General features: G+C 37.3%; 1 protein-coding gene across 1 annotated transcript in view; it reads right to left on the bottom strand.

The window, feature by feature from the left end:
- Positions 1-23,911, bottom strand: part of CLVS2 (clavesin 2) — a 66,325-nt gene extending 42,414 nt beyond the window's left edge. The window contains exons 1-3 of the mRNA XM_045542309.1: positions 23,143-23,911; positions 21,763-22,693; positions 9,005-9,179 (exon numbers count right to left, since the gene is read on the bottom strand). Coding sequence (XP_045398265.1) covers positions 9,005-9,179; positions 21,763-22,151 — 564 coding nt within the window. The 5' untranslated portion in view covers positions 22,152-22,693; positions 23,143-23,911. The remainder of the gene's footprint in view (positions 1-9,004; positions 9,180-21,762; positions 22,694-23,142) is intronic.
- Between the last annotated feature and the right edge of the window lie 3,031 nt (positions 23,912-26,942).

Raw genomic sequence — 26,942 nt, 5'->3', positions numbered from 1 at the left:
AACATTTCAGATTTTGGATTTTCATATTTGGAATGTTCAACCAGTAAGTATAATACAAATATTTCAAAATCTGAAAAAATCCAAAATCTGAAATACTTCTGGTCCTAAGCATTTTCAATAAGGGACACTCAGCCTGTATAGCTGTTACGATAGTCAATTTAATCTGTCAACTTGAATGGGCCACAGGGTGCCGATATATTTGGCTAAACATTATTCTGGGCATCTGTGAGATGTTTCTGGATAAGAACAACATTTGAATTGGTAGACGAAGTAAAGCAGATTTTCCTTCCCAATGTGGCTAGGCCTCATTTAATCCATTGAAACCCTTAATAAAACAAAAGGCAGGGTAAAAGAGAATTTTCTCTCTTTGCCTGGCAGTCTCTGAGCTGAGACATCACTCTTCTCCTGCCTTTGAATTTGACTTGGACTGTAACTACATTATAGGCTCTTTTGGTTCTCAGGACTTTGGATTTGAACCAGACCTGTACTATCGGCTCTCTTGTGTCTCAGGCTTGCTCACTGTAGATCCTGGGACATCTCAGCCTTGATAACTGCATAAACTAACTTCTTTTAATAAATTGCTTTTGATGTATATACATATATGTATATATCCATCCTATTGGTTCTGTTTCTGGAGAACCTAGACTACTACAACTGTCCTGGACACAGTTTTAAGAATTTAGAGGAATTATTTACTTTTTTCTCTTTTTAAGTTCAGGATGTTTGGAAATACTTATCATAGGAGAGTCAGAGTAATTGTGGAGAGTTAAATTGATTGCATCACAACTGTGTTATATTTGTTATAGAGACATAGTTATACTGATGCAGGTATTCATACATAGAAATTGCCTGCCCCCTTGCATTTGCAAAACTAGTCAGGTATAGAGATAGCAGTCAGTACATAGACTGAATTGTAGGAAAGATGTATTTATTCCTTTATACTTCAATATAGCAATTAAAGCTCCTTGAAACACTTTCTAATTATCAACTCTTTCTTTCACAGAACATAAGCAAAATGTCCCTTAAAGAGCTAATTGAAGAGTCATCAAAGTCATTTTAAGTAATTAGCATTGTGAAAAAGAGTACAAGTTGTCCAACCATTCCTCCCTTTCCTGAGACAGTTAGATTCCATTTCTCAACCTTCCTTATAATAATGAGTGTCCACTTGTCCGAGTTCTAGCCAGTAGAGTGCAAAAAGCAACAATGTGTACTACTTCCAGGTCTGGCCCATAGAAATCTATCACATGTGATCTTCTCTGTTTTTCACCTTACAGGGAAAAAGAATAGAATTGAGAAAAGTGACCTTGGAAGTCACATGGAGAAGGCGGCACAATAAAAAGGGAGAAGGGATAACAAGGGAGAAGGAATATGAGCCACTAACTGAATCAGTAGGAGCAGTACCATCCTCAGATCAAAAACATTCACTGGATTTCATGTGAGAGATGGATGAGCCAATGTACACATTTTGGTTTGCATTTTACAGAAGCTATAATTAAATTAAGTAACTGGCTTACACTCACCCACATTTTAAAATTCCAATTGATGAAGGGCTTTCAAAATGCAGTTGACTTTTGGTCATAGAAATACACTGTTATTAATTGTGCATAAAACGGCATCCCAGGATAAATCCAAGGAAGCATTTCTCTTGTGAGTTTATTGTGGCTTCTCTGATTGCAGATGAGAAGAAAACCAAGCCCATTAAAAAGAGCTCCTCAGAATAAAGGATAAATAGTATTTTAATTTCCAGAACAATCTTAAAGAACAGAACAAGAATGTTATCTGTGGATGGGATAGAAGAATCACCCACCTACGAGATTCTGTCATTATGGCACCAGAATTTCAAAATATAAGAAAAGGAAAATAACACCTTAAATTGATATTTCAAAAGATTTTAATTAAGTGCCCATGAGATAACATTTATGATGGTGAAATGGCTAGACATTTGAAAGATAACCATGTCAATTTTATCAGTACCTATAGGAAACCCTAATGCCACTTGGATACTAAACTACTTTTTAAAAAGGATAAATGAATGTTCACATTTTTCAGCTTTGATTTGAAGACAGTGAAAAAATGAGGTTCTGCTGGGAGAGGATACAAGATGCATTTACATTGCTGCTGAACAGAGTAAGAAAGAACCTGATTTACTCATCTTTTTTGTTCTCTAATGCAGGATATGTCTAAACATAACCAATAAAATGAAATGCAGAATAGTTTATATGCTTTGTTCACTTTTTAAACAGATAATTACTTTTCGTCCATTCATCAGTATCTCAATGACTCAGCCTCCCCTCTAAAAGTGTGATTTGCTTCTTTCCCTTGTGTTACTGCAATTATTTGAATATTAGAAGCAAAATAACAACCACTTTGTCAGTGGTTGAATGTAGAAGCATTAAATGTCATTGATAATTACTAATACTATTTACTTTATTTAATTCAGTAAATACATGTTAAATAACTCCAAGAGCACTCATTTCTTTATTTTATGTTTCATTAAGGTGGATACTTACCTCCCACAACTAGACACTTTTAACAGATTTAGCTGCTTATCAAAGGAAATGAACAGAAATTTTAACACAAGAAAAAATATGATTATATATATATACATGTGTATATGTACAGAATTAATTATATATATGATTATATATATATACATGTGTATATGTACAGAATTAATATATATACATGTGTATATGTACAGAATTAAAATATGATTATATATATATACATGTGTATATGTACAGAATTAATACATGTACACATGTATATATACATGTGTATATGTACAGAATTAATCTAGATTAATTTCAAGTTTACATAATCTTTATCAAGTATTACATAATCTTTACCCTGCTTGCTGAACTGAACGTTATGTGTAGCTTTTATGTGCCTATTGTCCACTTTTGAGAAAGACACACAATGCCCTAGTTTTGGGAACTAAACCTCTCAGCCAGACTATATTCTCACACCATGAAATAAAATAACTTTAGGGTTTCCACTCATTTTGTTTTAGGTTAAATAATAACTGAAAGGAAGCACACTTAGCTCAAACAGTTATGCATGTGATAGAAAAAAATGTCACTTTTTTTACACACTGCCCTTGTCACTGTTTCTTAATATGGTTCTGCCTGTGCACACAAAATGTGACAATAAATGCTCCTACCTCCAGGCTGTCTGAATGAATACAGTTCATTAGCTGTTGTGTTCATTTTCAAAAAGATAGGCATTGTTTCAACCCTCTCCCATCAATGCACCCTGATACTGCTTTAAGTTTAAAAGGTAGCTTATAAACAAGAGGTTTCTGCAATTGCCCACAGAATTCTAAACCTGAAAACTAATAGCAGCCTAACAACCATTACAAAGAACACTGTTGTAAAGCACAGTTTTATTATAAATTCCTAATTCAATCAATATTTCACCAAGTTCTTTTCTATACTCTCCCTTAACCACTTTAACCTGCCTTAACACAGACACACACACTCACATACACACACACACACACACACACACACACACACACGCATGCATACACACACTCACACACATGCAATTTCAAAGCTGCCAGAAATTACAGGTAGGATTTGGAGGACTGATCAAGCTAATGCTAAACTCAAGTTAATGGAGCTCCTCACCTGCCAGCCTTGGACAGTGATGTTCCAAGTCATTAGCATGTCCTCTGCTTTTGGCAAGATTCCCTAAGTAAGACCTGGCTTCCAAACAGTCAGAGCCAGAATTTGTAGAAGCTGTACTTTTTGTCTTCCACATGAATAATCAGAGCTCTCAGGGCTAGCAGATTGGTAGCCGCTGGAAACGCTGGGCCCTTGAGTCAAATGAAAGGGCCAGCAAATTGATTACATATTCTTTATTCTGTCACAAGTCCTACTTATTAAGGGCTCCTACAATATCTGGCACTATTTTAGGCATTTTGCAATGGCCCTACATCTGAGTCTTATGTAGCAATTCAAAGAGCTATTCAATCCCTTGTTACAGACAAACCCCTTGCCAGAAAGCCAGGCCTTGACTACATTATGAACTTTTTTGGCAGATGGAGTTTGGGGATTCCTGTGAAATTGTGAAAGCAAAAGCACAGAGACACAGCAGGACAGCGCTAGGAACGACAAATAAATATATCCAAAGGGCAACAAAAACACAGGTAGAATTAGGATAAGTTAAAAAAAATTTACAAACTGGGAGATTCTGGATTCATTAAAAAGTTTGAGTTTTTTCATTAATAAAGAGTTTTAGGGATATTTGACAAGACAAAATAGAGCAACAGCAATAAAAAATATTAAAAGCACAAAACATCATTTCACTGTAAATTCAGAATCTAAGCTGTTCTAGGTATTTCCAAACATTTCATGTTTTAATTGGCTTCCCAGGCAGGTATCTTAGTCTACCAGTCACATTCACTTAATCTTGTATTGATTTTCTAAGAAACTTCCTGTTTCTATGACTAACCTAATCAATTAACTTCCTGTGAGTAGCAAGACAATTTTCTCTTTCACTTTTATTTTTTTTTTTTTCCCAAATGAAGCCTGAATAGTTTCTTTCCACAAAAATATCTAATGTTTGCCTCTTACTCATCACGGGACCACATTATGCTGGTAAAAATGGTTGATGTCTTTCATATTTGAAAACATTTGGAGATTCTGCACAGAGAAAGCATATAGACTTGCCTTGGAACAATATTATAAATGGTTTATCAATTTGTGGTTGGGGTGATAAAAGTCCTGTTTAGCTATCAGCCAAGAAGTTTCCCCTTGGCCTGTATGCTCTAACTCAGAGGACTGGGAAGCTGGTGGTCACTTAAAAATGCAGCTCCTGAGAAAAAGAAAATAGTCTGCTACTTGGTGTCAAAAAAGTACAAAGCCACAAGCCAACCATTTGTGACTTCTTTAGTTAGAGTAACACCGTCAATCCTAATAAACAAATGTCACCTATATTAAAATGTCAGGATTTGGAGATGGGGAGACAGTTATTTTAACCTGAGCCTACTAACTTTTTCTTAAGGACAGGCCTGGAAATAATAGAAACCACAATATTCAGGAAAGGCCTGGGTCTTTGGAGTCAGACATCCTGGACTCAAGTGTTGAGTCAGCTTAGGAAATTTAGTTAAACATCTTTTTAAAATCCCTGAAGTTTCATTTCCTGTCCTAATAAAATGGGAATATTATAATTACCCCAGTGGGGTTTTTAGGTTCTCGAGATATAACTTCTCCTTCCTTTAATTCAAGTCCATTCTTCTACCCAAAACATCTTTCCAAAGCAGAAAAGTGATCAGGGTACTTTCCTTTCCCAAACCTCCCTATATCTGGAGAGCAAAGGACAAACCCCACAGTATCCAGTCTTTTGTCCCATAGAGCCAGGTTTCAGCCCGCCTTTCCAGGGTTATTTCTGGTTATTCTCCTCAATGTATTTCTCATTCTAGCCATGTCAAAACAGACGCATCATGTACTTTCAACCCCCATAGCTATGTGTTTGTTCTAAGTACTTTCCCAATGTTCCCCTGACCAATACACCCTTCCTGTTCTTGTCCACTTAGCAAATTCTTGCTCAGCCCTCAAAGCCAAGGATCTCTCCAAAAATACCACCTTTCTAGCTGTGCCTGGAGCTTATCCCAAAAGAAACAAAGATTAAATTTCATCAGGCGAAACAATCTCATTTGTTCTTTGGCTTCCAACATGAAAACACATTTTATTTGGCATCCAACATGAACATAGCTAGATGCTATTTAACTACAAAGAAGTGACAGGAAAAAAAAATGCAGTCTGTGTATCTACAACCTGAGCACCAAAAGAAAAATATGGTATTCAGATTCCCAAAGTCAATCACCTTTAATTTATCACAGTTTATACAGTCACTGAGTTGTGAGAGAAGCAGCACACATCCAAAAGAATACGCTGCCTGAAAAATGAGCTGATACACATCAATTACTTTAATCATTGATATCACCTGCTAGGTGCAAGATGTATTATTTCTAATATAATTACACTTTAAAATTGGTATAAATGAGTAGACTGTGATTCAAACAAGTTTAGTAATCTGCTCAAGTATTTAATATGTGGCAAGGTTGCCATCCAAATCCAGGTCTGTCTGCCTCTATAGCCCATTCTATTTCCACTCTTCCACATCATTTCCCAATTGACCTTATAGTGTGATGATATATGGACCTAAAGTAATGGTCCATGTGTCTTTATACAACATATCAGATGCTATCGCTAGTCAGGTCACTCAAAATACTCTTTTGCTTAAGGAAAAAGGAGGTTGGTGATGTGAATAGACAGTTTACACAGCCAACTCAAGAGGAAGAGAGACAAACCCTCTTCAAATCACAGTTACATCCCATTTATAATGCACATCGTAAAAGTAAGTTTTCTCTCTGGCACGAGACCTACTGATAGCTTTTCTTATTTTTGGTCCCAATCCCTGGAAAATTTTTATGTTTGCCTAAATAAAATTAACATTATAGAAGAATTATCACATAAGTTATCACCGAGTTATTAAAAATATTCTCATCTCTTCACTTCCCTAACTGGATTAACTGGAAGGGATTTATTATTGCTGTGGTGATGGTGGTCTCTTGGTGGTGGTTGTGTTTAGCAACCTAAAACTGTGTAAGCATCTTTACTTCAAATATTTGCAGTTTTATGTGCATCTTGAAAAAAAATGTTTATTCATATTCTGGATGAAACATATAGCAATGCACAATGTGATGTTTCTCACATAGTAAATGCAAAGTAAAACAGAGATTTGATTTAAAGTCAGAAAATGTTACTTCAATATGAGGCTAAATATGAGATAGTGCATGTCACAATGGAACATTCTTTAGCAATCCTATATTCCTATTTAGAATTATTATTGCTGTTTTTTATCACTTCGTGGCCTTTTGGCTAAGATCAAGTGTAGAATTACTATTGCTTTTAGATACATATATAGACACAGATACAGACACAAAGACACGGATATAGCTTACATAGCATGAAAAAATCAATTTGAACTAGAGAAAATTTGAGTTTAAAGGTTAGTAACATTTCAAATTTATTTCCAGGAAGAAGTCTCTTATTTTAAATGACTTCCTAACTGGGAATCAGGAGGAATGAACCCTGCCTGCTCAGTCTGTGTTCTGGGAAAAAGGGAAACAGAATGAGGCATTTATAGGGAATAGAGAGAGGGCAGTTTTCTATGTGCAGCCAGCACAGGTCCCTGCAGTGAGGGAGCATCATTTCCCTCTCTAGACAAGAACACAGAGGTTTAACTTGGCTGTAGCTCCTGCCATGCTCACACTTTGCACTTAAAGAAGTTCTGACAAAGGCAGGGTTAATGAATAAGCTCCCAAACATCGCTGAGCTGTCAGTTTGTTCTCCTGCAATGATTTGTCACATTATTATTAAATGACTCCACAAAGTATGTCAGTTAGAAAATAGCAAGGTACTGAATCTATCGTTGAGGCATGTTTTTTTGTTTGTTTCTTTTTAATTTCTTGGGACTAACATGAATTCTCCTGTCCTTCATGCAGCTGAAGGCCTAGCTTATCCAAGAGCAAAGAGAAGACACAGGTTAAATAGGGATAACAATTGTAAAATACTAGCTTGCCATTCTGTGTTAAGTAACATAGTTGTTGGAAGCCAATTTCCTTCACAAACTGAAGAACACTTTATATATTGCTGGTGATAGGGCAGAATTAGTACAGATTCTGCCTGATACACACATTTCCAAACATGTATTATCCTGTGTCCTCTCCCAACCTTTATTAACTGTCTCTGTGGAGTTAAAAAACAGTGTTAAGAGAAGATAGGAGCAAGACTGACTCACCAAGAGCAAGTCAGGAAACCCTGCGTGGGGAAGAAAATCTGTGTATCTCATTCAGTCCAGAAGCAGACATCAAACCATGAATTCAATTTGTGTAAAATATCCTGCCACCTGGAGAAGTAGCCCATTTTTATGGAGTCAACAGTCATCAATTTATGTGCATATAGATGCAGTCATAAATTACTATGGAGCAGAGATTTGGACAATTTTGGCTTATTCAACATAAAAAAATCTAACAACCTGACCTAATGATTGACAAAAATATAATTCATTATTTTAAAACAAGTGATATTTTTAGTGGTAAAAATTAGAAATGTTAACGGTTAACTTGCATTAAAATACATGCTGTAAAAACAAAGAATAAATACTGAATAACATCACTCAAGAGTTAACTTGCAAATGCTTTTAAAAGCTTAAAATCAGTTCCATAAATATTATACACAAAGTAGCATAAAGCAAAGTAGAGAAAGAGCAGAAGGACATCTTAGAAGTTAAAAAGAAATTGACAACAGCATGTTTATGACATACCACTAAATAATAATTCATTTTTCATTTTATAATTCCCAACCAGCTAAATATCATTCCCTAGAAGATAGAGTATTCCTGTATAAATTCTATATGACAACCCTTCCAACCAAAAAACAAAACAAAACAAAAAACCAATTAAGTCTAAAGGTCAAAAGTAATTCAAAACAGTGACTTTTGTATCTTCCAGACCAAATAACATTGACTGACTTTCCAACAGTAACATGAAGATATTGTTGATCATATCCCAAATTCACCAGGTTAAATGGAATATTGAAGCTGATATTTAGCTAATTAATTAATATATACAGAAAAGGAAAGAGAAACAAAAAATAAGCCTAAAGAGCTAATCCTTAAAATCCAAAAAATGTTGCTTGTTCTGATTTTCAAGATTAAAAATCTCAGTTCCTTCCTTACCTGTATTTATATTTAGATATCATGTATACTGTGCCAAGTACCACAAACTCTCATCTAACTATTAAAAGGCTTGACATCCTTCAGTTTTTCTTCTATAATCCTTTGTTCAGTTAATGTTTTAATTTTTGTGCTCAAAAACTATAAAAAATTTTTGTTGTTATTCTGTAAGTAAGACATTTTGTTATTCTAACACATTAGACAAGAAAAATCAAGCATGGGAGACCAAGAAACTGGGTAATTTGTATATCCTTACCTGTAGGCCTTCAATAGCTAATCGCAGCATGCTTGGTGTAAGTTTAGAGGCTTGCTTGAAGGTGAAGTTACTCCAGTCTATGATCAAAACAAACCCATTCACTTGAAGCTCAGGATCTTCAATCATAGCTTCTAAAGAAAGCAAGATGGCACGCAAAATATCCACCAGTGTGTACCTATCAGCAACAGAAAAATACTGAATTAAATCTGACCACCACTTTTATAAAAACCATAGAAATTTTTTAGCACACTAAAAATTCACTTTAATCTTAAGGAAATGATTTTGTTCAAAACCTTCTTTTAAGAAGAGGTTTACTTTATATGTGCTCCAGAGACATAACAGAATTTAACATGTATTTTACCCAAATACATGACAACGCCTTTGAAAATACTACAGTTTGTTTCATATTTTATGATCATTTAATTGACCTTCAAGCTTTCCTATGATTTTCTAAAATTTCATTCATCTATCCCAAAACTAGGCATCATATTTTTAAATAGTGCAACAATGCCCTCTATAATACTGACACTTCATATTTTCAAATTTGAAAAAATTGACAATGAGATTTGAAGGAGTCTCATCAATAAACAAGAACACTGTACATGATAGCTATGGATAAAAGTTAATACAAATTACTTGTATTGAGTTTGTATTAAAATAAAGAGGAAGGTGGGAAAGATGGAAAAAGAGAGAGGAATATAAACAAAGGGGGGGGAAAAGCCATGGAAATTTACCTATTATAATGCACGTCATCCGTATTTAGGAATTGGGTCTGTTTTTTTTTCCTGCCTTGCACCTTAGCAGTGCCTGGCACATTCCAGAAATCCAACAAATGCTCTTTACGTTCTTGCAAAAGGGGACTCAATTAGAGTGCAAGGACACTGGCTGTATTAGATTAAGCCCCTTCTTCAATGAAGGCAACGAATTAAGAACAAAAATAAGAAGCCAAATTTGAGAGGCATTTTAGAGGTAAACTTGTTAAAATTTGACAATGTAGGCACTAAAATTAGGAAAGTGTAAAGGATGACACATAGAGTCTAGCTTCAGTGGCCTGAATAAATGGTAAAACCTTGAATCAACAGCAATAATGCAAATGTAAGATACTGTTGGAGATGGCTAGAAATATAGAGCTTTGAATAGAACCTACTTATTTGAGAAACATGTAGTATACCCAGAAAGATATATCAAGAAAACATCTGAACAAACAGATCCTAAACTCAGGAGAGAACTCAAGGCTGAAAATTCTGAAACCAAAAGCATACAGACCTTAAGTTCAAGGAAGTGAAGGAGGTAATGCAATCGGAGCTGAGAGAAACATGAGATAATTATTCTAAAAAGGGAATCCTTAGAAATCCCAGCATTTTAAGAGGAGTCAGCAAATTTCCGGAAGATGTTAATTTCAATTTTTGTACAGCCACATTTTGGAGTTTTTTTTTTTTTTTCTCCTGAGATATTCAGGGCTAGATGTTCGGGAAAAGCTAGAGAAAGAGCTCAGAAAAGATGTGGCTTGGGAAGGGGAGTAGAAATCATCCCCATTTATTGCAAGTGATGGGCTCATGAGGGAGACAGTGTAAGACAGTGAGTGTGTATGACGGAGTAGTTCCATTTCACTTCTAAAAACATTTGGAGGCCAATGGAGAAAGCACAGTAGTTCAGAAAGGGAAGAATACTTAACATTAGAACTTCAAGCAATTTCTCACCCTCTAAGGGTCTCATTTCCTCATCTGTAAAAGCAGTAGTTTGGAACGGCATCTTTTTTAGAATCGTAGCATTAACCAAGCATAGGGTATGTTGTCAGAAAACTTCAAGATGGAATCTCTACCCTGCCCCTAATTACCTGTGTTGTCCTGGATGTGTCAGTGATTTATAATTCTGAGGATCAGTTCCCTTATCTGATAAAAAGGGACTAATTATACCTATATCTCACTGTATCTCACTGGTGGTAGGGGAGTGAGGGTAGAAGTGGCAGAGAGTCAAAAAGATGGTTCAGGTGAAAGCATGTGCACAATTCTAGGTATACAGCAAGTGTTCAGTAAATGCTGGTTGAAATAAATACATAGTATAATTTTTGTTGTAATGGTAGCCATAGACATAGTGTACTAGTCAGGGTATAATCACAACTAAAGAATGTTTTACTTCAAAAGTTAATGAGATAATCTTTAAGACAGCCTATCACTACTATAAAAAGCAAGGATCAAAAGGTCTAGGGATAGGGCATCCAAAAATACTTTTTGCAGAGCTCTATTATGTACTTGTTATTAAATCTGTCAAATATATATGGCTGAATACCTTTATCTGTCACTTTATGGCTGGCCTACCATCATTTTAAACAAAATGGCCTGACACACTGTTGTGAAATGAAACCTATAAACCTAAACACATTGGAAAGCTGGAACAGGAAGGCTTTATTTCTGGTGAAAATTTAGACCCCTACCCCTCCAAAATCATTTTAATTTCTGAAATTCATAACAATATCATGATAAAGAAAATTAGACATTAGAAAACTCCAATTTAAGGCAGGGCACGGAGGCTCACTCCTGTAATCCTAGCACTCTGGGAGGCCGAGGCGGGCGGATTGTTTGAGCTCAAGAGTTCTAGACCAGCCTGAGCATGAGCAAGACCCCGTCTCTACTAAAAATAGAAAGAAATTATATGGACAGCTAAAAATATATATAGAAAAACTAGCCAGGCATGGTGGCGCATGCCTGTAGTCCCAGCTACTTGGGAGGCTGAGGCAGTAGGATCGCTTGAGCCCAGGAGTTTGAGGTTGCTGTGAGCTAGGCTGACACCACGGCACTCAAGCCTGGACAACAGAGTGAGACTCTGTCTCAAAAAAAAAGAAAGAAAGAAAGAAAGAAAGAAAACTCCAATTTAGAATGTTCCCCTCATTATGAAGCTGATCGTTCTTATGTTACCCATAAGAATAACGTGTAGCATGAACACCAAAATATCATCAAATGAAACTTAAATCTGAAATCAGCTTTGAAAAGATGATGCATTTGTATGTAGTGAAAATAAATTATGGCACCAATAGGAACTGAAAACAAGAGGCAATTTGTTTTAAGTAACACACTTGAAGTATGGTTTTCCTAAACTGTGTCAAAATCAAAAGAAAAATATATATACATATCATTATTCTGAAGGAAATAATATAAGGCAAATCTCAAAATCAGCAATGAGGAAAACAGTTTTGCAAAGTTTTCAAGAGTAAGTCTAACCAATTTTTTTAATTTAATATCTTGCACTAAGAAAAAAATTAAATGATATTTATATAAATCATAATTTATAAGTTTAACAAAAGAAACAAGAAAAGATCCCAGCTAATTTTACTCAAGGGGCAGGTCAAAACCACTCTTGACTTAACTCCAGTCCTCTGTCATCAAACATGTCATATTATTACCATTAGCAGCTCAGCAGGCTATTCCTAAGCAGAACATTATTACACGGGATCTCACCAGAGTCTGTAAAATATCTTTCAAAGAAATGTATCATCCATAAATTTTATCTCTTCAGGACTCCTACCATTATTCCCCTTTTAAAAATTATTTCAACTGTTACAACTCATACTACAATGTAGAGGTCACTACAATGAAATATTCCACATGTTCGAGTTTGGAGTTTACACCCAAATTATATGGGTTCCACCATTGCTATTCTTCCCTTGTTTATTAGAAGAAAGCCATGAATAACAAACTAGCACAGTCTTGACTTCTGAGTGTGCTTCCCAAAATAGCATTAAGTAAAACCTAAATTTGCAGAAAGAATGATATCATGTAGTAAGAAGAAATTGTGACACCAATAAGGAATTTTACAACTGACATCAGACTAGGTAGACTACTACTTTTGAAAGGAGTCAACGTAGATGCATAGACAATATTTGGAGAAGACTGTGATATCCATAGTTCCTATTTACTGCCTGTGCAATTAGAAGGAAAACATTTCATCCCTGTTGAAATTTTTCAGTTATAAAATCAGTCGGCCTTAGAGAGTAGAATATATGTTCAAAACTTTCAGCTATAACAAATACAAAATAAAAATAAGGACTCTTGATGATTTTTCTAATCTTAGCTTGCCCTTGCACCTTGAAGAAGTTACTGAACCTTCCTAAGCCTCCATTTCTTCTTTCAAAAATGGAGCTAATGACAGTTACCTCACAGAACATAAAATACTTAGTCCAGTGCATAGCACACCAGCAAACATAAACAAACTTCCAAGATTGCTATATTGTCTTTTGTTCTTTATACAATCACATATTCTACACTTGCTTTTCATACTTTTCAACCATTTATTCTTAACTTGCTAGAACTGGTGTGAAGATAAAAATGAAATAAGACATGTAAAGCTTTTAACAGTACTTGACATATATAGAAACAACACATATTTTCTATAATCATTGTTGAAAATCTTTCTTCTATTTGGTTCTGTGATGCTATATTGAACTTTTTCTCTTCCCACTTTTCTGTTCATTATACATCTTTCATCCTTGGTTCCACTCCCTGCTCCAATCACCCAAATGCAGAAATAGACTTTGGTTCCTTATTCTCATCATGTAGTATCTCACAGAGTTACTGAGTCATGCACTCATCCCTGGCCAAAACGCTGGTGAATGTCCCATCTATACCACCAGAGCAAGTGTCACTCTTGAGCAGCACCCTCATCTCTCCAGTTGCCATCTGAACATCAACATCTTACTGACTGCTTGTTACCTGAAGTAGTTTATATTAACGTAACTCATCTCACTGCCTTGCAAATTCACCTTCCCTCTGGGATTGCCTATATTATTCAATTATTGAAGAATCATTTTCAGATATTCCCTTTTCTTCTTTATGTTTATTCACCAAGTCCCAAATATTTTTCCTTTATATATTTATATGTCTTTAGCACCTAACCTCTCCTTTCCCAGCTTAACTGCTTAATGTCATGGAACTTCTCTTTCTTTTTCTTTCTCTCCTCCTCTTTCTCTTTCAGAAATCTTGCATACCCCCTATTGTGAGATTAATCATCCTAAAACCTGCACATTATACTACTACCCATGGCTCTTTCAAAATCCCACAATTCCCTTAATAATTATACTTCTTACCTTGTGTATCATGTACAGGCTCACGCCAGCCATCAACATCTTATGAAATCCATTCCCCAGCAAACCAATACACTCCTCTGCTCTCCCCTCACTTAAGTCTATGGGGAACACTCCTCTTCCTTTTCACTTTATCTGAGTTCTATAGAACCCTTCTCTGAGCCCGCCTCCAGCTTGCCCTGCTCTGTGAGATTGTCTCTATCTGCCAGAGACCCCAGTACCCCCTCCTATTCTAAAACTCTAGTGCACATAACCGTCAGTGTTTGTCCCGTGGTCCAGACATACATGCTTAACTTAATAGCTGTGTTTCACCGTTTGATACCACTTTCCATTTTTGGCACCCAACAAATGTGCCCTGCACATTGTACATGCACAATAATATATGTTAAAATCAAATTATTTCCCAAGGCCACAGATCACACTACTTTACTTTACCTACAATGGTCATTTAAGTGCCATAGTGGCATCAGTTTTTAATTATACCATTCACTTAATAAGGCTTCCCTCTCAGCCCAAAGAGCAATACACAACACCTTCCTAGACCGGAGAGAGGACAAGAGCCTTGTCACGCAGCATTGCAGAGGGGCAGCACCCTGCCTGCAGCCAGGAGCCCCATGACTTGTTTTACAAGAAAAGTTAATGGTGGAAAATGAATTCTGCAAGTACTTTCAAAAAATGTTGAACAAAATCAGAGAAGCTTTTTCTCTTGCCTCCGGCCATGCAGTGTTTCGGTGACTACCTGGCTTAGGCTTCTCCCCTGGCGTTCACAGCATCTCCTCCTCTACCACAGTTTACAATAAGTGTAAAGATCAACTTCAATCACAAACAGGTCATATCCTTCTACTTTCCAACCTTTCCAGCATGACAGGGAAAAACTGGCATCTTGGCATCACATTGAGCAGCACAACAGCCAGCAATTTCCCTTTGTCACTAAATCAATCAGCCATTATTAAATTCTTCATTAAGGCTGCCCCTGCCCCTCAGTTTTCATTAAGCCACGTTTTCTAATGTCGGAAGCACTTCATGTTAGAAAGGTGCTTGGGGGAGAGACAAAGGAGAAGAATTACTTTTATTAATGCCGCAAGATATCATTAGTACTAAAGTTGATGAACCCATGTAGGTGTTTTATATTACTGAGTGGTAATAATAATAATACTTCTGTCTGGGTAATAGTTTAAGATTTCTGAAGCAATTTTAAATGCATTATCTTAATCTCAGAACAACTGCAAAGTCTCTGAGCTGGCTTTGTTCCTAACATTTTACAGATGAGGACCCAGGGTCTCAGAGAAATTAAACAGTTTGCCCAAAATCACCATTGGAAGGAAGAGAAGAGCCTGGATTAGACAGCACATAGATCAGTGTTCTTTCTACTCCCTGCAGTCCTTCGTACCTAGAACAGAGTTTGATGAAATAGCTGTCTGCTTTTTAATGGTAGCATAGTATGTGTGTCAGAAGACAGGAGGAAGTCAATACCATCGTGGCACCATGCCACGCACTCCCCAGCCTGGCCACAGTAGGGGGCTTTGGTGGAAAAAAAGCATTAAGACATCCATAGGAGTCAGGATGAGAAGCTGCGAAGTCTACAATCCCTGGAAGAAATATTAACTCTGAAATTTTCATCTGTCTGGCTTGTATCAATGAGCACAGAAGATTAGCTGTCTGAGCCTTACTTTAATTTTACTACTGTGGGAATGTAGGCAAGTGAGAACAGGAGAGTCATAGGAAATGAAACATCTACAGGTAAATGTCCTTCTTTGAAAAAAAATTTAAAATTTGCAGCTTTTGCCACCAAAAAATATTAAATAAAACAGAATCATCCTGGAAAAATACAAACACATCAGAGAGGCAACTCTTCTTTTCAGGGCCAAACACTCCAAGCAAATGTCCAGTTAGTAAATTCTGTGCCTTCAGAAAATTTATTCTTCCACCTTAACTTTCTGTTCCTAATTATCTGTATTCTGATATTTAATCAAGATTTTCTAAACCATAGATAGAATTATTTTTAATTAACAAAGCTTAATTTTTTTGATATATTTGTCTTTCCCTAGATTTAGGTTGATAACTGTCTATAGACACAAAAAAGTTACTGCTAATTCACTTATTAGTTGTGTGATCATAAGCAAAGTGCTTACCTGCTGTAACACATAGGATAGAATTGTTTTTAAATGAATGAATGAGCGAATGAATGAATGCAAATGGCACAATGCAAGATTGAATTCAGTTAACCAAGCAGGCAGTGTTCTCTTTACACAACACTGAGTAGCCCACAGCTGCCCCTCCATCCTGAGCTTACAGCACTGATAAACAGCAACCTCGTTAATCACATGTGACTTCTTTGGTAATTAATTATTCAGCTTTTCATGTTTTCTTCCCAAAGAAGTTGTATGCCACTTAGAGGTACAAAGTATGTGTTATGTGTCTTTATTTGCCCCAGTACCTACTAAATTTCTGTGGACATAGCAAATGCTCTACTGAAATGTGTTTATTTAGTTAATTTAAATGAAATAGGAATTTTTCAATTTGTTATTTGATGTCACAAGGATCTAACATAACAGGGGTATCCTTTCCTTCATGCTAATAACACTGATTACTATAAGAAATAGATGGTTTCGGTGAAGTAAGAGTTCAATCTTTCCGTCAAAATGGAGAAAATGTATTAATTTACTAAGGGTAACTTGGTAATGTATTAACCATTGGCTCATGTTTTAAAATATCATTAAATATTTTTCTTGAGGCATTATTTCAGTGTACTATGGTAACCACAAATCCTTTGCTTCTTTTCAACCTTGTGTAAAGTTGCATATTTGAAACATGAAAATAGCTTGGCTCAGGGCAGACCTAATCAACATCCTACTGAAGGTTGGCACTCCTGGTTTTTGCTGTTATTTCAGGATTATTTTACTAATTACTGCATAATTGCCCCAGTTTTTAGAGACTGTCCTACTTTTTTCAGAGGTTCTTCACAATATTTGTCTAACATTTCGCAGGACAACTTTTTTTCTCCCTATTTTCCACAGTATGTACCAACAGTATAGTTTGGAATAAGTTGCAGTCTCCGGAGTATTTGTTAAAAGAGTTTCCCTGTAAGGAAGAAATATGGAAGCTGTGCTGGGACAGAAATCCTATGGAATCCACCCCTGCCATTTACAGTTTTACTTTAATCAAAATCCACCCAAAACATGGCATAGCAATGCCTCTAGGATTTTGAAGGTAAGGAATCATCACCATGCCACTAGGTATGACACTGTAAAGCAAAAAGTGGAAAAGTATTTAGGGACAAGAATTCTTGAGAAATCAAGGCAAAAAATTAAGCTGCTTTTTTTAAAAACTTGTTTTTGTCTTTAAAATGACTGAGTACAAGTGTTTCTCCATAATTATCTGGTAAACTGCCCTTGACTATTTTAATCTATCCCTGGTCATTTTTATTTTATTTTATTCATTTTTAATACACTTCCAGAGACAAGTAAAGCTTTATGGCTGGCATTAATGTACATTTGCATGAGTCTATGGTTATTTTATAAATTGTAAGTTATCATCACCATAATCTTCTTTCATTTTGAAGACTGGCCACATTATTTTAGTAATTGAGAATATGATCATAATTCAAACTGAACCCAAAAATAATTGACCATTTATACAATATTTTCTTTTTCATGAAAAAGCCACACAATAGGAAGAAACTGACAATAAGTTTTTTAGGCAAATTCCAGGGTAAGTTAGAGGATCATAGCAATGTCTGATCAGTCAGTTTTCAACCCTTCCAGAGCTTCACTACTGTAAGTGATAATCAATGCCCATTCAGACAAGCCAGAGACCAGACGAGATGGTCAGTGCTTTCTGAATTGCCACTATACTAAGAATCATTTTCATTCTAGTTGTATTTGATTGCTTTCTAATGGCTACTAACCAGATTCCAGATACACAATTGTTTGCTGAACTAAAGTATAGAAAACTGCTTTATAAGACTAATGCGGTCTATAGAAGTAAAATATGCCTTGCAGACTAATTGACAACTTACAGGACAACTCTCACACTTCATGTCATCGTTATGTTTCAGGTAATATAATTTCACTCATGAATATTACCAACAATTATGTGCCAGTGGATTTCAGCTTCTCAGATACCTGCTTGCATGCCCTAGGGCCTAGACAGCCATCTACTTTCATTCCAAACTTCCTTTTCTCAAGTAGTGTTAACTCTTCTGGATTCCTGGCACATTATCCTCACACTCAGTTGATGAAATCATGTGCACAATTTGAAGGTTTCTTCTGAATCCTAAGCAGGTCACTATCATTTAGGAAGGAAACACAGCATGTAATGCAAGGAGTATCACCGCATCCTCATGATGCAGTGTAACAACCAAATTGTTTTTAATTTTATGTAGTTTACTTTTGTTTTCAGAAATTTTGTTAGACAATCTGAAAGAAAGGACATAAAGCTATATAAATCTTTTCCTGCCCCATCTATGTAATAAGTCATCTGAGCCTGTTCTATTCTTTTCTAAAAGAACCACAGACCACAGCAAAAGTCACTTTGATATTTCAATATTTCAATTTTTTTAGATTTGTTAGAAGGTAAGTATCTTATAAATATTATGATTTTATATTAGTCTTCCTGATGATTCCATGTCTCTCAATAAAAGCTTTGGGAAATAGTCCAATGCTTTATAACCACCTGAAACTAACCTATACTGTATTGCAGTAGAAAGAGACACTCTTTTATGTATAGTCACTATCTCACAAACATTTACTGTCTTCAGTGTCCTGTGGAGCACAGAAAACTGTCCTACAAATTTAATATAGGAGAAGGCATATGTCAGATAAAATCCTACTCAGAATTGGTTTTTTGAATGCATAACTCAATTCAACTCAAATATTTATTGAGCATCTATTCTAGTTCAGGTACTGCTATAAATATAAGAACATAACGTCTTTTTTGTTATACAGATCAATTCTTTCAGGGTTCTTTATAAATTTTTTAAAAATTCATAAAATCCTGATTTTCTCTTGGTTCTTGGAAAGTTATTTGTTTCCCAATAAATGGAGGCATTGTCTCTACTTCATTTCTGGAATTCCCCTAGATAATAATCTACACTTCCCACCTACTGTTTCTTAAAACGAGGCTACTTTTTCAAAAAGTTTTTGAAAGCCAGGTGATCCATTTAACAACTCAAGGAATGTAGTCAGAATTATATTCAGATGTGTTGTCTTCTCTAGAAACCCAGGGGATTTGAACTGGGAAGATCAGAGCAAGGGAGGTGAGAACACTGACTCAGAACAGAGGAGGGATGAGGAGCAAAGGAATCTGGCATGTGGCATATCCACCTACCCAGCAATAATAGTAAGCTAAACATGTAGGGAAGGTGGTAGAGACTTCTGTAGTCAAATAAGCCTTGAGGCTTCAGAGTAGAGGAAAGGGATTCAGGCTAAGAAAGGCTGGTGTCACCCTGGCACTGCTGAAAAGGGAGCTGTTCTTCGGTTTCTGGACAGGGGCAGTTCTTAAGCACATATCCCAGTGATAATGGTTCACAAAGGATGCCAAGAGGACAGGTCTGCTTATCCACCAATCCCTGTCATTGCATATGTGTAGATTTGGGGTGGAGGACAGGTGGGGACAAGGGAAAGATTTTTATAAAAAAAAAAATAGAGGCAGAGGAAACCCAAATAAACTTTAGACGAGCTCTAAATCACTTGTGTACCGTTTTACCTTGATGTACTATAACTTCTAGATTAAACCTGTTCATATCCAACCATAGAAATAAAATTCACAATTATTAGCCTATAGATACCGACAGAGTATTTCTACAGGACACAGCTTCTCATTTTCTTTTAACGGACAAAATTTTAGTAACCTTTCATATAAAGCATGAGATAGCTAACTAAAACCCAGTTTCTTTAGTGAATCTAAAACAATCACCTCCTCATTTACATGAGAACTGTGACTCTCATCCCAATTAAGTTTATAAATCAGTATATTAGTTCACTTATAGAAATAAATGCAAATAGATCTGAAAATAGAGATATATGTCTCTCTGAATGCAAACTGCGTCCATAATGACATCTCTAACAGACTTCAAACCATATTTAAATATAAAATTTCCACCGACTCCATTTCAATATAGCTCCATAAACAAAGTTCCAATCTAACTCACATAAAAAAATGTTAGTTTCTTTCCTGAATAAAAATTTTCAGTATTGATATGCACAATCATTGACTTGCACAATCCTACAATATATTAATACTTCTCTGATTTAAAGAAACACTTCTTAAAAATTGTGGTCAATGGATGGAATCTTATAGTCCTTTAAGCTTTAAGCTACCTGATAAAAAGTGGAATAAGATCTCTATAACTAACCAAAGTAGGTAACAAAACTCCATTCCCTTGCAATAGCTAACTATGAGCTTCTTAGCTTTACAATTCTTCAGGTAGTAGTTTGTCTTTATATTCACCTTAAAATATTCAAGTGATTCTCAACCTAGAATTATAGACAGAAAGTGACCAATTAAAGGGGGGAAAATGGTTAAAAAGGTTAATTTACATTCTAAGATCCCAAGATTCTGAGAAGCCTATTCAGAAATCTGTAAGATCTAAAAGATCTCTCAGTGACTAGAAGAGCCTTTTACAATTGCTCCAGAGACAGTATAAGCTAACCAGATGCATTGAAAGTCATCATTCACAGAACTAAAAATACACCAATGTTTTAAGAACCAGCTTCTTATGATTCATAGTTCTGGTAGCATTTTTAAGTCCTATGAAATATATTTAACTTTGAACTTAATTGAAACTATATCTACAAAAGAGCCTTTTATAATTTCTTATATCTTTCACTCTGAGAAAACAATTCTGATTAAGGAAATAGAAGTGTCATTGCCTACATTTGTCTGTAATAATGCAGACAAAGTAAGAATATTATTTCTCCTCTAATAAATAGCAAGTGAGCTCAAAAAGTCTAGCAACTGACATATCTGAATGTTTTCCACTTCCTTCCGAAAGATGAAAAATCACATCAGACAGGAAACACATTCTTTAGATTAGTGACAGGTGTAGAACACGCACACCAGTCAGTCTTTATTTTCAGTGTCGGCAGGCATGCTCAGTGACAGAGGATACAACTCTTCCTTTTCATTGAAGTGACACACATCATATTATTCCTTCATCTACACATCACATCATCCAGCAGAAAAGTTCCCAAGCAATAGGACTACCTGCTCTTGGTTGTACACCAAGCTATTCTGAAAAGACAAAACATCAGTACTAAAGAGAGAGGAGGAGGAGGAGGATAATGAGTCTAGTTTAAGAATTTCTTTAGGAGGAAAAGTTGTCTCCATCCTCATACTCATTTCTCTAAACCAAGGAAGTTATTCAGGAGGTGAAAAATTTAGAACCTTTATTTAGAAGTTAAGTGATTTAGATCTCAGCACAATTATATGGTTCAGAAACACTTAAAGCTTCAGCAGAAACTGGGTGTTAGTGAAGTAACAGTTTTAAAAGTAAAAATGAAACCCCTTCCCCCATCCTAGGATACCCATCAAAAACTCATTTCTCAGTTCCAGTTTGTCTTTTCTCTCAGGCAAATAAACAAACACATCAAAGCCCCAAAATTATTACACTACTCAGGGTAAATTCTGGAAAATGGGAGAGCAAGAGGCTCTCTAGTACAAGTTTGGATTTAGGACATACCTGCTCTGATCCCAGTTGGCAGCAAAAAGGACTAGAATCTTCCTGCCATAATGGTCCAGATTGGCCAGGCCCCCAGGGAAGCCATCCTTCAGCGCCTGCTTGATGCCAGGGTCAGTGGCCTTGAAGCTTTTGAACATGTCCAGATTCTGCTGCCGGTACTCAAAGTACTGTGCCAGGAGGCGGAAGGCCTCAAAGTGATGAAACTTCCTGGCCCGCAAGAAGCGTAAGATGAAGGCATCATCCGTGCGCAGAAAGCCAATGTCCGGCCTGGTGATGACCATGTCCCTCACCTCCTGAATGTCCTGGTGCAGTGTGTCTGGGTTCTCATTGAGCTCCAGGCGAGCCTTCTCCAGGGTCTCAGGAGAGAGACCAGCTTGCAAATGAGTCATTGTTCTGCTTATTCCTGAGCCTTCCCCTGTGAAGCGCTTGTTGACTCTTCCACAACAAACCTGGCCCTCGCCGGCACCACGCTCTGGCCCCCAGACCTGGCTGTTGCCTGCTTCCTCTCCCTTACAGGAAATGATTTGTCTTCGTGTCCAATCAAGTACCCTGTTGCTCCTGATTTCCCACAGCTTTACTGTGGGAGGTATAAACTTCTTCCCCCGCCCGCTAAAACACGATGCTCCACTTTGGTTCCCTATTCCCTTTCCTGTAAAGAGATGTGGACCTCTGGCGGGCTCCTCTTCTTGTCCTTTCTCCTAACAAAACACCCCTAATTCCACCTACCACTGGTGGTTCTGATCTTGGTACTGTCCTCTTCCCTTCTCTTCCAAGATGTAACAAAAACAACCCCCACGCACATCTCAGCCCCAGCACTGTGATGCTTCTGCGGTCTCTCCTGAAGGATGCGCCTGCCAGGGATCACGATGGAAATTCTGATTAATAATAAGGTGGCTCTTCAGCGCTGAGCTCCAGGGCGGGGAGAGGGCGTCTTAGCCAGAAAGAAAAAGAGAGAGGGGGGGGGAAGGAGCTTATTTCTCCCTCTACTTATTCAAAGATGCTATTTTTAAAAGACATATTTGTGGGATTTTATTTAAGATGATTGTGATCCAATTAGGTGGAGACTCTGCAGATAGCGCACCTTCCCTCCTCCCCTTAGAGAGATACACCGTGATCTCAGGAGGCACCAGCAGGGGTTTTGGTGGCCTTGGCACCAGCGTGGGCTCCCCCTACCCCACCCCCAACTTCTGCCTTCTTCTAGCTCTTTATTTCCACGGACTTGCCGCGGGAGGGGAGGAGGGAGAGAAGAGATCTCTTTGGGAGTGTGTGTTTCAAAAACGGGGGGAGGGGAAGGAGTTAGGGAGAATAAAATAAAAATGTCTTTTTCTTTTCTATATAAAACCCCAAAGCAAGAAAGAAGAAAGAGCAGCCAGCTCCTACCAGCAAACCCGGAGGCGGGGACGCTAAGCAATGCGGCACTCCCTGGCATCCATCAGCCGCGGCTTCGGCGGCGGCGGCGGCGACAGCAGCATCAACTCCTCTGGGCGGGATGGAACGAGCAGAGAAGAGCGGCGGCAGCGGGGACCCGGGCCGAAGACGCACTGGGGAGCAGCCGCGGCCACATCGTCTGCCGGCAGCCCGCTGTCTCTCCCAGCAGGAGGGGTGGGGACCGCAGAGCTAGGGCCACCGCCGTCCCAGGTCCTCGCCTGGCCTTGCCATTTTCGCCTTCGGGAGACAAGGGAGGGAGCGGGACCCGAATGCCTGGATGGGGAAGGCCACGCGGGCGGCCGCTGCCTTTGTGCGCCGGGGGCCGCCTGGGCGGTGGGCGCGGTGGGGCGGCTGCTGCGCGCCGGCCTGTCCCCGTGCGCTCCCGCGGCCCGAGCCAGGAGCGCCCGCCGGGCTGCGGCTGCGGCTGCGGCTCCGGCTGCTGCTGCTAAAAGAGGACTCGGCTCAGCCCAACTCCTCTCTAATTACCCCAGCGCGGCTCTCGCTGCGACGTAAGCGCTCACTCAGCTCGCGCACGCACTCCGCTCCTATCTCCCTGCCTCGGTGGGGTAGGACGGCAATCCCGATGGCATAGACATACCCCGAGTCCCAAGTTGAGCCTGCTTCTTGTCCTCACTGCCCAGCAGGGTGCTGGGCGGCATCGCCCGGCCAGCCGGGGAGGTGATGCCTTCCAGCCTCCCCACGCCCCTCGCTCACCCTTTGTGTGCGAGACCCCAGAGCGGCCGGGAGAGTAGCTGTTGTCGACGGTAATTCACACTGACACGCGTTTTCTAGCTCCTGTAGGAGGTAATTTTGATGTGGAAGGAGTAACGGAAACATTTTGTACTTGCCGCATTTGTTGTTGACTGAGATGTTTAATTTAGAAAAGCAGACCAGAGTGATTCCAAGGCATTGTGTTGAGGATTTAGCCTCTGGAGGAACTTACATGAATAGTTTTTCAACCGTAAACTCTTCCTGCTAAATTCCTGCTGAAGAGGATGAAAATGAGCACTGGGGCAAATAAGAATAATAATGCAATTCTCAAAGGAAGAAAAATTAGGCACTTCTTGACTCACTGCTCATCTCATAATAAAGGAAATATTTCTGGAGACACATACGATCTCTCCCTCAATTTTATGCATCTGTATACCAGACTCATTACAAATGAGCAGGAGTCTTTGAGCTTAAGATGACTGTCTACGGATTTGAGGAAAAGGAATGTTTTCTAGTTTCAAAACACTGCATGTATTACTGAGCATGTCACTAAGAACAACTTTTGGCTTACAAATTGTAGAATGGAATCCTGAGTTCAAGTTAACTCAATACAACAAATATTTACTGAGCTCTACTAGGTGTGGGGCATTGCTCTGGATTATATAGATAGGAAGTGGTGTTGAAGATAAGAAAATTTTGTCATGCTTTGAAGAGTATTAGAACCCTCACATTACAGGCACATTATTTTTATTGTTCTCATGGCAGTGGTGTTGACAAAAGGAAAGAAAGAAGGTTGTATGACAGAACTATACCATTTTATTAATTAAATTAATGCTAAGTAATGCATTATGGGACCCCAAATAAAAGAACAAATTAATTACTCTCAGACACACACACATACACACACAGTCATTATTCTCAAGGAATTTACATTTTAAGTGGGGGAGGCAGAAAATAAACCATATAGATACATGTGTGTATATGTGTATATATAGGTGTGTTATATATATTCACTGTATAGATTTAAGGTCCTTGTAGGACTTTATGTAATTATGACTCTCACAAGCATCCTGAATGCAATGTGAACTGTTAAATAATTTGGTTCTCAGTTCAAAAAATTTTGAAAAAAATCATTTTTGGCCAGTCTTTTAGAGGTTGAAGAAAATTTCTGTCTCATATAACTATATGAAGAGATTTTAGTCATCACCAATATTGAAAGACAATTCTCCATGTATCTCTTGTGTTTCTACATGTCTTACAAGAAAAGTGTCTTTTTAAGGAAGTTTGTATAGTGAACAGACTTGGAAGATCCTTGGAAGATAGAGATAGTACCTCCATCTGGACAAAAGGGTAGGTTTATTTATGGCCCCATAAGCCATAGTGTTTCTGTCCTGAGCAAAGGGCAAGCAAGCTTATTTGAATTCCCTGACCTCAGAGCTACTCTGCTGTAATGCCACCCAGTGTATGTGAAAGTATCACCCTCTTCTCTTAGCCCTGTGGGAATTAATGCTCAGGGAAGAGTGCAAGATATTCTGATGTTCATACTGCTTGCTGTGCCTGGGTGATAAAATCCTTTATCTCTAACCTAGGAGTTTTGCATCTTCTAGCAGCATCCTGAAACTATAGCTGGCTAACTTGTTAGTTTGTAAGTAGGGTTAATACTCAGATCCTTCATCTTGCTGAAAAACTAATTGCTTAATTTTGTTCTTTAGACTACATTTTTGAAAGGAATTTATAAAATTCAATTAAATCTGTCATCCCGTGGTATGATAGGACCAATATGTAGTGACATTTTTATTATTTGTTGTTTATGAATAATAGAATGGCTTCAAATAGGTTTATTTTAACATATCCATATATAGTATAAATAGCCTCTATCATTCACTAAGTTTGTTGGTCAGTTTGGCAGATATAAGAATTTTTTCTATTACATTTACAATCTATTAACTCGTTTCTCCAATGATTATACTATGATTCTCTCTGTACTTGTACATTTGAAATCAGTTCTGAAACCAAAATAAATATACAAAGCCACCTAAAATTAAACAAGGCATTTATCCAGATGACATCAGAGCATTTGATTCTCATTCAATATTAATTTACCCTGAAAAATTAATGCAAAGTTATGTAGAAATTAAAATATGAGCATCAATTAACTAAACAAAAGGATTAATTAAAGCATTATTGGAAAAATAATTAAATCAAGTTCAGGTGTTTTCAAGTAACTAGAAAGGCAAGTTTGGTTTACTGCTATATTTAAAATGGATAGAGTAACTAATTTATGTTTTTAAACATTTTATCTCCTTTATTGTTAAAGAAAATGTATATACAGAAAGGGTCACAAAACCAGGATGTACAGCTCAATTATATATTACCAAGCAGACACCTGTATAACTATCCAACCAGGTTAAGGAATTGAGCATTGGCAGTAACCAGAAAGCCCCTTTCCCACCACTCCTGATTACTGGCCTCCTCTTTCCAACAAAGGAAGCCACACTATCTTCATTTTAAAAGCAATCCTTAACATTTTTTTTTCAATTTTACAAACTAAGTAACTACAGTTTATTTTTCCTGCTTTTAACATAATCATTCATATGTAATTTTGTGATTGGCATCTTCCATTCAACATTATGTTTGTGAGATTCACCTATGTTGTTACATGTAGTTAGTTCATTCATATTCTGTGACGATGTATGAAATTGCATTTTATAAATATACTATGATATATTTTTTCATTCTATTGCTGATGAAAATTTGGGTTGTTTTTCAATTTGGAGCTATTATGACTCATGATGTATGAACACTCTGGTACACATCTCTTGGTGCACATGGACATACCTAGGAATGAAAATTGCTAAGTCACCTGTGATGTGCATCACATATACACATCAAATTTAGTAAATAATGCCAAACTATTTTCCAAATGGTTGTAACATGTCATCTTTCCACCCAGCAGTATATGAGAGCTCTCACTGTGCCACATTCTCATGAATACTTTTTATTGTCTATAATTTTAACTTTAGCCATTCTGATTTTGAACA

The sequence above is a fragment of the Lemur catta genome, chromosome 2 (genome assembly GCF_020740605.2).
Source record: "Lemur catta isolate mLemCat1 chromosome 2, mLemCat1.pri, whole genome shotgun sequence".
In the NCBI taxonomy this organism is placed as follows: domain Eukaryota; kingdom Metazoa; phylum Chordata; class Mammalia; order Primates; family Lemuridae; genus Lemur; species Lemur catta.
The sequence above is the reverse complement of the archived record's forward strand: the minus strand, read 5'-3'. Positions and strand labels throughout refer to the sequence as shown.